We start from the raw sequence: 12,500 nt of genomic DNA, 5'->3' as shown, positions 1-12,500 counted from the left end.
GTTTGTCTCTTAAAATGAAAATACCTGGGTTATCTAGACAGCAACACTGTTTCTAAAATGGGAATAAATGTGCTCTTATTTTCTTTAAGAATTACGCGTGAGTAATGGCTTCTAGGTAGTTTCCTTATCAATTATTCCCAAGTCCTTAAAATCCTTTTGGTGATAATTCACTAACCTTTCTTACCACAATTTTAAAGCAATACAGGTTGAAAGGAAGCTCTTAAGCGCTGCTCGTTTATCTAAGTTTGAATTTTCATATTATCCTATGATATATTCTAGTTTCCCCAGGATTACTCTGTATTTTTTTTTTAAGGTAAATTAAATTGCGAGTAAAGATTTCGTTTAATTTTAGTGAATTGGAGCATCATTTCGATAATTGGCCATCAAAAAAAAAAATCGAAACTACTTGAAGATTGATGTAAGCAGAATGTGATACTCAGATGATCTTATGATTTTATGAATAGAAATAAATCACGTTTTGTTCCAAAGTTATTGGTGCATTATTTTGTAACTTCATTGCACTATTTATGTATGCTCTATAATTCTTATCTATATTTGGAAGTGAACCTGAAGGATGAAGAAATGTCTATTAGTATACATATATATATATATATATATATATATATATATGTCTGTGTGTGTGTGATGTGTGTGTGACATGTGTGTGTTTGTGTGTGTATATATGTGTGTGTGTGTTTGTATACCGTATATGCAGTTAATTATGTACCTTGTGTTATTCGACTGTTGTGTAATGCAGCCGAGCGGGCATGGGGAAAAAACGATTATTACAGGTGTATACCACAAATACAGCTCTCTCTCTCGCTCTCTCTCTCTCTCTCTCTCTCTCTCTCTCTCTCTCTCTCTCTCTCTCTCGCAAAGCCTCGTTCATTTTTAAGTTGTATGTAGATTTGGGGGAAAAATTCACTTGTTTATATACTTAGTACATATAGACTCTGTCACTTTAATTAACTCATATATCAAGGTATCAAAAGCTCGTTCTGTTATTTTGTTTACAAATACCTCTCCATTTCCCATCCCACATCCTCATGCAGTAGTTCCATATTGAAATATATTCGAAGTTATTTTAGGTAGTTTAGGATGAAAAGAATTAGGGTTTACAACGTTATAAAATACGGACTGGTGATTTGTATTGGATATGTAATAATATCCAGTATTTCTATCTGTTTGAATTTTAACAGCTTTTTGTAAGAACAACGGGAAACTTTTGGCAATTTTAAGTTATGACATGAATTCACTATTACTGTACTTTTGATGAATTCTATCATGATTTGAGTTCTGAGTTTTAGTTAATTGTCTTTCTTTTCTTATATATTCATATGATAATTCTAAATTTATCTAATAAGTCAAGCTTGCCTTGTATTCTATTTATTTCATGATAAAATGTATTGTTTTTTAAATAAATGCATTGAAAGTAGTCATCAGTAGAGCTAGGGGGGTGAATGCAGTCGGTTGGAACAGGCGTAAACTTTCTTATTACTTATCAAATCGATTTTCTTTATGGGGAAAACATTGTTTATTTTGGTCTGAAATGCGTTAATAGGAAGCTGGTTTCATGATTTAAGAAATATTATGATTTAGTTTTACCTTGCCAGGAATGAAGCCGTTTGGGAAGAAAATACTTGGTTGAGTCTTAGTCTAAACTCTAAGGGTAAGCAAAGGACACCCAGTCTAGGGGACCAAGGTCGTGCCTCCCTCAGTTAGTAGGTAGATACTGCCTGCCTAAGTCTAGGTTGTCTTGTGGGTGTTTCCATTTTAAAATGTGTGTTTTTTTTTCTGTCACACCTTTTGGAATTTTGAAACATCTAAAATTTGAAAGAAAATAAAATGGTATTTTATGCGTATTTGTCTCAGTATCGTTCAATTTCACTAGGAACAATTCTCATTTACTTAATGATGAATATTTTGCCATAATAAATATTTACCAACATTTTAATTACTGACCCGGTTCGGCCCAACCAACTACAGAAGGTCCGAGCTAAGTATCTATGAACTATGTAAAAGAACATTTATTGGAAATTAGGCTGAAGAAATAAGAAAATTTTAAAGAACATAGACAAAAGGAACGTAGTGAAAGCTGTTGAAAGTGATTATGCAAAAAAAAAAAAAAAAAAAAAAAAAGGAATGAGAATAAAACTCATGAGAAAAGTAGAAAGCCTTTCAGGGCTCCCATTATCCTCACTATTACCTCAGAATTGATGGCTGCTCTTGGCAGGAGTGATATCAGTGTGGGAGTGTGGATAATGGGGAGGATGAATTGGTGTGAATATGGCTGTAGATCCTTCCAAGGGTTTAGTTACAATTGCACAACGGGGAAGAAGGAAATATTTCTTGTCACATTTTATCACAAATGATTAATAAAGCTTACACAGCTTATTTCATGTACAATCCTCCCCATGCACATTTGAGATGAAGAAGAAAGTATTTCTTGAGAAAGTAGTAGCAAATAGGGAGCTAGGATGATACAACAGTAGTTTTAATGTATGCTCCCTAATTTTAAGGGAATATTTTCGTTACTACAATAGGGAATATTCTTCATGAATATATATATTCAGTATTGATTTCAGTGATACAACTTCACCATTGTTATTTTAAAGTAAGTTTAAAGGTAATTCGAATGAACAATTTATCAATAACCATTAATGAAAACAAAAAGAATCTAGATATTTTTTTTATCAATGTAACAATTGCAGATTCTTTGCAAAGAAATGTTTTGAAAGAGACAACACAAACGGACATATTGCATGATGGGAATAACACAATCCGGTTATACGTATTTAACCACTGCTTGCATTTTTAATTTGGAATGAACCCGGACTGTCAAATGTAAGGTTTATTACTCCTATGTAATAAGCTCTACCTAATCAGAATGTGAAACTGAACTGAAGTGAAGAAAAAAGTTTATTACTGCGCGGGTTGCGTATTAAAGCTGTTATTATGACTCATCCCATCATCAGACAACTATTTAGGCTATATTGGTACCTACTTTAAATTCATTTTTCATGTCATAACGTAAAGCGGTCGTGTTATCCCAGTGGAATTTCAGCTTCAAGTTCTTATTCACCATAAAAGTCCTGATAATTCAGACGATCGAACATCCAAACGCTGCCCCTTAAACAGTGTTGCCATGATCCTCAAGTCAGCATCTTATGTAATGCGTAAGTTATTCTTCAGCAGCTTCTCTTGCCCCTTATTTCTTGCAATGTGTACTAAATAGCCTCTCGTCTAATAAAGTCTTTATTGATCATATTAAATAAAATCTCAGCAAATATAGATGAATGAATATAGAAACTTGAAAACTCATGCAAATGTGGAATGACCAGTATTTATTGCTCAAATACATACACTCAAATCGCTATCTCTACCTGTCTTTAGACTACGTGATACTGATGTAAGTAGCAATTGTTTTGTGCCAATACCCCATTAATATGGGGACTAAGAATTCCAAGAAATTGTGTAAAAAAAGACAAACAAGGAAAGGGAAAGAAAATTAGAGTTGGTATTTAGAGCAGTGAAAAGAAATAAAAGCAAACGTTTTTATTAATCTGTGTGGAATGGCAACACTGTAAATCAGACTACAGTTCTCGGACTCAGAGTCTCAGTGAGACAGTCAGTCAGTCTTCCGTACCCTTTGTTCTTGTGTACATTAGTATTTTTGTTTCCTGGGAATTTTGTTTTAATGTGCCATATCGGAATATCCTTTTATCTATCAAGAGAAGAGAGATGTGTATCCAAGCTTGCAAAGGTTACAACAAGCCTTAACAAAGGGCTTGAGCCTACATCAGGAAATAAGGTAAGCCGAGATATAAACGAGTAATGCAGAGGGTTCGTGAGTGTAAAAAATAAACGAAAGCTTTTATCATTTATTTACGAATCATGTAATAGGCGGTGATAGCATAGTAATAATTCGGTAAATATTAACACTAACGTCAGACTCGTATGTGGCGATACATTTGTTCATATCATGTCGACATTAGCAAAATCAGTTTGTTATATGCAAATTCCTCGCAAACAAAGTTTTGCACAAGCATTTTTTTCTGTTTCCCGTTCACCCTTAATATTAATACCTGACCGTCATTGACTATTCCAGATGTATTTTCATACATGAAAACCTACATTTCACCTGGCAAACAAACAGGAATACAACCGAACCTTAAGTTCCAGGTAGCCTAAATATTTACACAAGCACCGCATGAATTTACGACGACAATCATGTAATCAAAACCTGACACTTTTTTTTTAAATAACTATTTTATGTAATTAGTCACAAACGAACAGTTTGTCTTAAAAATTGTTAATTTTAGTTTCCTATATTCCCTTAGCACCAAAATCTGCCACAATTTACAATCATTGTCCAAAATGACCAATCTGCATCATTGCTATGTTTTTGGTATTATTATAGTAAAACACGGGGCAAACTTTACTAATAAAAAAACTGGGAATATATAGAAGGACTCCTGTGTTTTTCGAAAATGACCTTTATTTCCCTTGCAAATAAATAGTTAATAAGATATACCCTAATATGGGGGACACCGTGTGGGAAGCAGGGCTTTTGCGTGGGGAAAATTTACTGCGAATCAATGAATAATGGTAAAACTCACCTTTTCTTCTCTATACATTATTCTCTGAGACATATCATAAATCCACGAAAAATTTCCACAAAATATGGAGATCCTCAGTAAAACTTCAGAAGCATGCCGTACTTGATACAGTATTAAGAAAATAATCCCCTACATAGAAAGAGCATGTGAAACGCTGTATAAAAAGTATAATTTTTATATGAGAGATTAAACAATTTGAAATGATGTTGATAAGTTTTTACCTCAAAATTTTCCTTAGTTCAGAGAGACGTTTCCTCTATGGCAATGTTGACTTTTAATTAGCCCTTTATGATCTCACTTTCTTATGCAAACACAAGCAGTTCCTATTACAGTTTATTGGCTGAGAGCTGTGACATCATTATGACCTAATGGTTTATAAACAATTACGAACGACTTCAGTCTAAAACCAAGTTTTACTAGGATTTCAGCCGAGTAATAAAGTTACCTAAACTTCCACTGGTATCTTCGTTTGACTGAATACAGCAAATAATTAATGCTACTGTCACAATTGCTCTACGAACGCCGTACAAACGATTTTTTGACAATTTTGTACGATTTTAGAGCCACTTCGTGCGATCTTCTTAAGGCGGCCTTATAAGAATCTGCATTCGTAGCGCGTTCGTAAGTTTGTAGCCAGGTCGATGATCTTGTCAAACTTTTTATAAGAACACCTTACGAAAGCCCTCTTCGTGCAGCGGCTGTACCAACGCCTTAAGAATGACGCAAGATTTTTGTAGGGAATTTAGCCTTTTGAGACGCAAGATGTGTTCACGAATGCCGCACGAATACATTACGTTGTTCTTCAGGGTCCCGTAAGGCGTTCCTGCGAACCACATAAGAAAAAACGTTACGTACGTCGTTCATATGAACGTATTATGGCTTTCGTAAGGTGGAAGTATGAGTGCGTGAGGCGAACGTACGTCATTCGTAGTGTTACAAGGTGTGGCATGTAAAAGCCGAGTGCATTCCGTGTGAATCATCATTTTGTGCTATTTCGGGAGTAGACATGGGACCCAAAAAAGGGCGTAAGAGAAAGGATCCGGAGAGAGTTGTGGAGGAGGACGATAGAGAAATCGACAGAATTGTTCAGCCACAAGAGCCGCCTGTTAGTGAAGAGGAGTTAGTAGGTGTATCGGAGGAAATGGAGGAGGAAGGAGAGGCAACCGGCAAGCAGAGGATATATAACCAATCAAAACGTGAAAAAAACGTACGATCTTCTTACCAACGACGTGGGAGTGGCGCAAGTTGCACGTAGGTTAGACATGCGGCCATCGTACAGCATAAGCTTTCGCAAGATGACCTTAAGTTTGCCTTAGGGAAGGCCTAAGTCAACCTTACGGAGAACGTAAGAATTCTACGGCCACCGTACGGTAGAAATCGCCTCTTTTCTTAATGCTGCCGCAAGTTGATGTTAAGAATTTTTACGGCACCCGTACGAACTTCTTAAGAAGGCCGTGCGAAATTATGTCCACCTTCACGAATTCTACGAACTCTAGAATTCGTACGAATCAATCATTCGCACGAGCAATTGTGACCGTAGCATAAGGAAACCCGGCGTTTCATTTTGTTGTAGCTATGGCAAAAGCAGTGGCTGGCCCTTCTGGCATTAATTTTGACAAATTATTGTGTGCAGTGTAATGTTGGTTATGAAAAATTTGATCATCATTTTTCTAGTGGTGGTATTGAACTATTGGTTGAATATGCTCAAAGACATAATTCAATTCTTAAGAAAAAGTGTTTCGAGTGCTGTGGAGCTATTGGTAGGATCGACTACAAGAGGAACGCATACAATGACGAAAGGAAGAGAGGAAAGTACAATCTGTTTTGAAAGTTGGTATTAATATAGAAATACACGGGACAAACTGTACTAATACAAATGCTTCTGTAAAGATTGCCAAGACAAAATAAAAAAAGACGTAGGAGTCAATCATAAGGTAAGGAATAATTTGGGGTTTACTTTATCATAATGTAAGGATTTATTTGTTATTTACTTTTAGTTTGTGAGCTGGGAATGATGTCCAGGGGCCTTGCTCCCACGGCTAGGAGTTGTGACCCAAAGTTAGGTTAGGTGGGTTTGTTAGGTTCTGTACTCTTTTACAAGTCTCAAGAGTGTTTAATAATCACGATTTCGGACCCAAGCCCTCCAACTAGGGGTTATGACGTGGGAACTACTAGGTTAGGTTAAGTGGGTTTGTAAGGTTCTGTACTTTTTCAAAAATCTCAAAAGTGCTAAATAACCATGTTTTGCCTTGTTTTTGCCCACCCAAAATCCCAGGTTCCCACCTGTGTTACATCGTTATTTTTGCACTAATTGTCATTTACTGTAGTGATATTTTTTTTCCTCTTAGAAATGTTGTCCCATGCTTTTCTATAAATTTACCATGTTTATTATTTTTTTTTTTTATGCCAGTCTCACACCGTCATTTCAGAAGTGATGTTAAGGCTTTCCAGACCTATTTTGTTCCTGAATTATCTTATTGCATGAGTAAGAGAAACAGGAATACGACATAACTAAAGGTTACCTTATATCCTAGCTTAGAAAGCTGTGTTCTTACTTCAAGGAGATTGGTTCTGCTTTTCTTAGGATGCTGTTTTCTTACCTTGATTTAATTTTCTACCCATTTTGGAGGTGCTGGCTTTGGGTCACATGCATCAAAAAGAGCTCTTCAAGGTGAACAGGTGCATGCTGGCTCATATATATCCACTTGATACCTCTCTTCCAGCAATAGAGGAATCCTCAAGTATTGGCAGGAGGAAAAGATCCCCTTTTTAGTTTCAGCAGGTAAAGATGATCACTCAACCTTGAGCCTTGCTTTCAAACTGAAAGGAAGGGACATCCCCTCATTGCTAGATCTTTCCTAACTCATGCCAATTTACAAACTTGCCTTTTCCCAGTCGGAATTGAGACCTCCCTCTCGGAACATGGTTCGAGTTCTCTGGTCTCTAAGGAAACCTATCTACGTTCCACTTCATCAGGCAACAAATTTTCACCTGGTTTAGAAGACAGTATTCCTACACACTAACAGCGGCCCAATGAGTCAAGGAACTTCATGGTCTCTCTTTCGACATCGCCCATTTATGAGAAGGGTGAAAGGCAACGTACAGATTTGTCCCTGAGTTTGTTGCCAGACACAGTTTCCAGAGGTTACGGATCCTACACAACAAGTCTCCACTCAGTAACTGACGATCCAGATCATCTGTTATTGTACCTGGGGTGAGGTTTGAGGCTCTACCTCGAGAGAATGGCAACAGTCCACCCAGGTCCCTTCTCTTGTCTTCAGCACTGGGAGAGACAAGAGGGATGATCACCAAAACATCATCTCTGCTGAATTCACAGAGTCATCAATTACCATCTGTATCCAGATCCTCATCCAATACGTTGACCCACGATATCAGGTGCATAGCTATGCCACTGGCCCTTCTAAGCAGATTACTCTGTGATGCAGGTTCTACAACCAAGGGTGTGGATGTTCCAGGTGACTTTCACAACATTTCTCCAGCAAGATGTGACCCACAGGACCCCGATACGATCTCTATCAGTCCTGTGGTGGCTGCACAACAGCTGGTTGTATACCTCAAGCTCCCTATTGTATAAGTAGCAGAAGGTTGAGGTCACTGTTACCAAGTTTTAATCTGTGTGAAGGAAAAGGTTTGACTAGCTCTTATTCTTTTCTTCATCCTCCCCTCTCTTGGGGAAAGCAGCTTCCTGGGTTCTCTGCATAAGCTGACCTCGAACCACTGCAGGTAAACCATGCTCCCTTGTGTACCTAGTATTAAGCTAATACTGTTGCGTCCCCATACCCTGGCGAGGTGGTATTGGGAAAGTCTTGGTTACAACCGTTTTTCCTGCAATAAGACTCTGAATAACTTTACCTGGACAGTCACACTTCTAAATATCTCGACACACAGCTTGCGTAGGTCGCGAACCTTGTGTAGCAAGGTTTTAGTGAGGCTCAGGGACTCCTTATTTTGAGTACTAACATACTCAGATAAGGAGCCCCTGTGTAAAGCCAAAAGCCAGATTAGCAGGGACGTCCACCCTTCCTAATGGGTGAGGCACCTTTAGTTAAATAGCATGGGTTTGTATTCCAGTTACGGAACAAATGACAAATTCATAGATAATTTGTATTTTTCCTAACGATGCAAACCTTATCTTTTTATACAAACTTGCCCGCCAGCCCTATCCCCCTTGAAGTCTTACCTCCAAGCAAAGTAAGCTAAAGCATCGGTGTGGGAGCGGTAGAAAGATAACCCCACCCCCCCTACCCTTGCTAACAAGCCTTATGGGTAGTTAACCCTCGCTAAATTTTAATGGCTCATCATTTCAGCTTCTCAGAAAATAATACACCTAAATAAATAACTAAGCTTTGTATCGTTAGGAAAAATACAAATTACCTACGAATTTGTCATATTACTTGTGACAACTTGATGTTTGTTCTGTATCTGGAATACAAACCTATGCTATTTATTAGGGGTATTAATTTCAGCGAAGCTGAAAGGACGAGCCATTAAAATTTGGCGAGGGTTAACTACCTATCCCGCTAGTTAACGGTGGGTAGCTAGCTAGCCTCTTCCCTCACACACCTGGGACTGTGCTTCACTTTACTTTTGGCTCAGATGGTTAGCGGTTGTTACCGCTTTCCTCCTCACCTATTTTTGGACTGCCATAAATCTTTGCCTTTTTAACTTATGTTTTTCTCACTATACTGTATATATGGAAACATTCTTAATGATTTTATATATATTGTATGTTGTAGCTTTCCTTACAGTGTATGTTGCTGTGTGTGTGTGATAGCGCAGTACAGCAGTTTCTCAAGGGCTGAGAACCTTCCCTCCCGAGCTTTCCCCTTTTGACTTCGGTCATCCCGTTGGTGGATAGACTTCCGTGTTACTCGGCTGCCACCGCAAGAGAATCGTCATCGGTTGGATACTTCTCCATTCAGCTGTTGTAGTCGCCTTCCCCTTTATGTGGAATCTGCTGGGGGAAAGGAGTGCGGGCTTTTCAGAGCTTGACTTCAGTCTTGCTCTTTCTCATGGTCATTGCCGTTCACCTTTCATGGGTGGCCAGCAGTATACTCTGCGGGGGGGAACACCTTTCCTGTTTGTGGGTTAGGTTGCACTTCCGAATGGTTTCTTCATTAAGTGAAATTATTGTTTGCACAGTAATTTAACTTCTCAGCTTCATCTCCGCTTGGAACCCCCTTTCCACTGGATGGTCGAGTGGTTCCTTAGCTGAATTAATTAATCGTAGTTGTTGTTTTGTTACTGTTTTTACGGTGCTGCTCTCCTTCTCCCGTTGATGTTGGCTTGGCAAAGGAGTGCATCCTTATTTTTTGTCTGTTCTCTCTGTGGACACCTTTCCCGTAAAAGAGCAGTTCCATTCGGGCCTTGGAAATGTTTTGTAACTGTGCCATCACTTTCCTGTCCTTCTGTGCCTGTGGCAACTCCTGATCAGCACACCATCTTCGAGGAACTAGCTCCGGCAACATTTTCTCTTGCAGCGCTCGATGCAGATCAACTTGAACAAGGCTTGTTGATAGGAAGCAAAGAGCACTGCCCGGAGGTCTGCCTCTAGGGCTTGGACCACTTTCCCTACCGATGGAGAGTTATCCTCAAGTGATGGGTTGACCTCCCTTCTGATGGAGAACTTCCCTTCATCATCTTCATCACTTCACATCAACGCCGATTGTTGTTGCTGTTTCATCGCCTAAGACCACGCTTTCCCCTTTGCTAAGTCCGAGGCAAGTTGCTCCTGTGAGTGTTCTCTCTCATTTGCAAGAGTGGCCCCTCATAGAGACCCCTCTTCTGAGGCCTGTTGCTGCTGATCAGCTTGTTGAGTGTCTTGCCTCTTCAGAATTCGTCACCGTGGTTTTTCTCTCCACCGTTCTCCGGCTTAATGGTGCTCCCTCACCTTTGGCGAAAATCTGACTTCCGCTCTCCAGTCTCGGCATTGCAGCTTTCCTCTTCTCGTCCAGATCTTCTCGTCCTGATTCTACTGACAACCTTCGCATGATTAACAACGAACCCTGATTTGTGATGCACCTTCAAGTTCTTGTCGTCTCCAGATCATCGTTCGGCTGTTCACCGACCAGCTGTTTTGACCTATTGCAGCTTTGTCTTTCTCCAGTTTTGCCGATTGCTGATCCCCAGAGCACCAGTAGTAATCATCAACTTGCTGATTGTCAGTTTACCGATCTCCTGCCGACCACTAGCACGCCAATTGCAGATTGCCAGCTCACTGATTGCTGATCATTAGCTTGTCTGCTTGTCAACGAACCCCGGTTCATGACACACCACTAAGGTCTCCTTTGCGAGCCTCTCGAGATGTTTGCCCTTCCGAGGGCACATCATGTCTCCAGGTCATCGTTCGGCTGAATCGCAGATTAGCTGTTGTGACCTATAGCAGCTCATCTCTCTCCAGTCTCGCCAATTGCTGATCAGCAGCGCCCCGATAGCAATCGTCAACTTGCTGATCGTCAGTTCGCTGATCTCCTGCTGATTGTGGATCACTAGTTTGCCTGCTTGCCAATGAATCCCCGGTTCATTAAAAATCGTTGAGGTATTGTTTGCAAGCCTCTCACGAGGATGTTTGCTCTTCCAAAGGGAACGTCCTTTCTCCAGATCATTGTACGGGTGTTTGCCAACTAGCTGTTCGACCTACTGCAGCTCGTATTTCTGCTAGCTCCAGTTTCGCCGATCATTAGCTTGCCAATCACCAATTGCCAGTTCACCGATCGCTAGCTCGCTGACCTCCGATTGCTAGATCGCAATGGTTAATCGTCAGCTTGCTGATCGCTAGCTTGCCAATCGCTAGATCGCCGATTACTAGCTTGCCAATCGCTAGATCGCCGATCGCTAGCTTGTCTTTCTCAGATCATTGAGCTCCAGTGTCGCCGATTGCTGGCTCGCCAATTGCCAACTTGCCGATTGCGAGCTCACCTACCACCTATCCCTAGCACGCCGGTCACCTATTGCTAGCTTGTCTTTCCCCGTCAGCCAATCATCAGCTCGCCTATCGCCGATCCCCGATCATTAGCTTATGCTAGCTCACCAATCACTAGATTGCCGATTGCTAGTGCTCCGATAACTGATCGCTAGCGTTCCGATGGCTGGTCACTAGCGATCCGATTGCTGATCGCTAGCTCACAGATTGCCGTTCATCAACATATACCACACAGCTGTAGCTTCGCTACGACTGCGCTCCTAGAGACTACACAGCACCTACTCACTCAGAAAGGATTTTTGCAACAAGTCGCCTAGAGGATGTCTGGATATCCACGGAAATCCTGAGCAACAGTCTACCAGGCAAAAAAGAACATCTTCTGTGGTTGGTGTCATGGAAAGGGTATCTCTCCACTCGATGCCACTATTCCAGCCATAGCGGAATTCCTTTGGTATTTGCGGGAGGAACAACTTTCAGTTTCGGCAGTGAAAGGCAATCACTCAGCCTTGAACCTTGCCTTCAAACTGAAAGGAAGAGACATCACATCGCTAGATCTTTCCTTACGGACTTACAACATACATGTCCTTAGTGAGACCAACCCCTTGGAACGTGGCTCTAGTTCTCCGGTCTCCAAGGAGGCCTCCCTACGAACCACTTCACCAGGCAACAGATCTCCACCTGGCTTAGAAGACAGTGTGCCTACTCGCTTTGACCTCGGCCAAAAAGGTCAGTGAACTTCATGGTCTCTCATATGACATCACCCATTCAAGGGGAGGGAGAGAGGTAACATTCAGCTTCATTCCTGAGTTTGTGCCAAGACTCGGAATCCAGGGATGATGGATCCTAGATTCGACCCCTTTCAGATAACGCGTCCCCACTCTGTAACTGACGATTCAGATCATCTAATACTGCGCCCAGAGAGAAGTTCGAAGCTCTAC

At 40.5% G+C, this 12,500-nt stretch overlaps 1 protein-coding gene across 1 annotated transcript in view; it reads right to left on the bottom strand.

Moving 5' to 3' along the window:
- The window catches only part of LOC137636233 (probable serine/threonine-protein kinase kinX), a gene marked incomplete at its 3' end in the record, with an annotated part of 108,085 nt that extends 102,675 nt beyond the window's left edge, over positions 1 to 5,410 (bottom strand). The window contains exon 1 of the mRNA XM_068368667.1: positions 5,296 to 5,410. Coding sequence (XP_068224768.1) covers positions 5,296 to 5,410 — 115 coding nt within the window. The remainder of the gene's footprint in view (positions 1 to 5,295) is intronic.
- Positions 5,411 to 12,500: the final 7,090 nt, after the last annotated feature.

The sequence above is a fragment of the Palaemon carinicauda genome, unplaced genomic scaffold (assembly GCF_036898095.1).
Source record: "Palaemon carinicauda isolate YSFRI2023 unplaced genomic scaffold, ASM3689809v2 scaffold256, whole genome shotgun sequence".
Lineage (NCBI taxonomy): Eukaryota > Metazoa > Arthropoda > Malacostraca > Decapoda > Palaemonidae > Palaemon > Palaemon carinicauda.
Note: the sequence above shows the minus strand (reverse complement) of the source record. Positions and strands in the feature narration are given on the sequence as shown.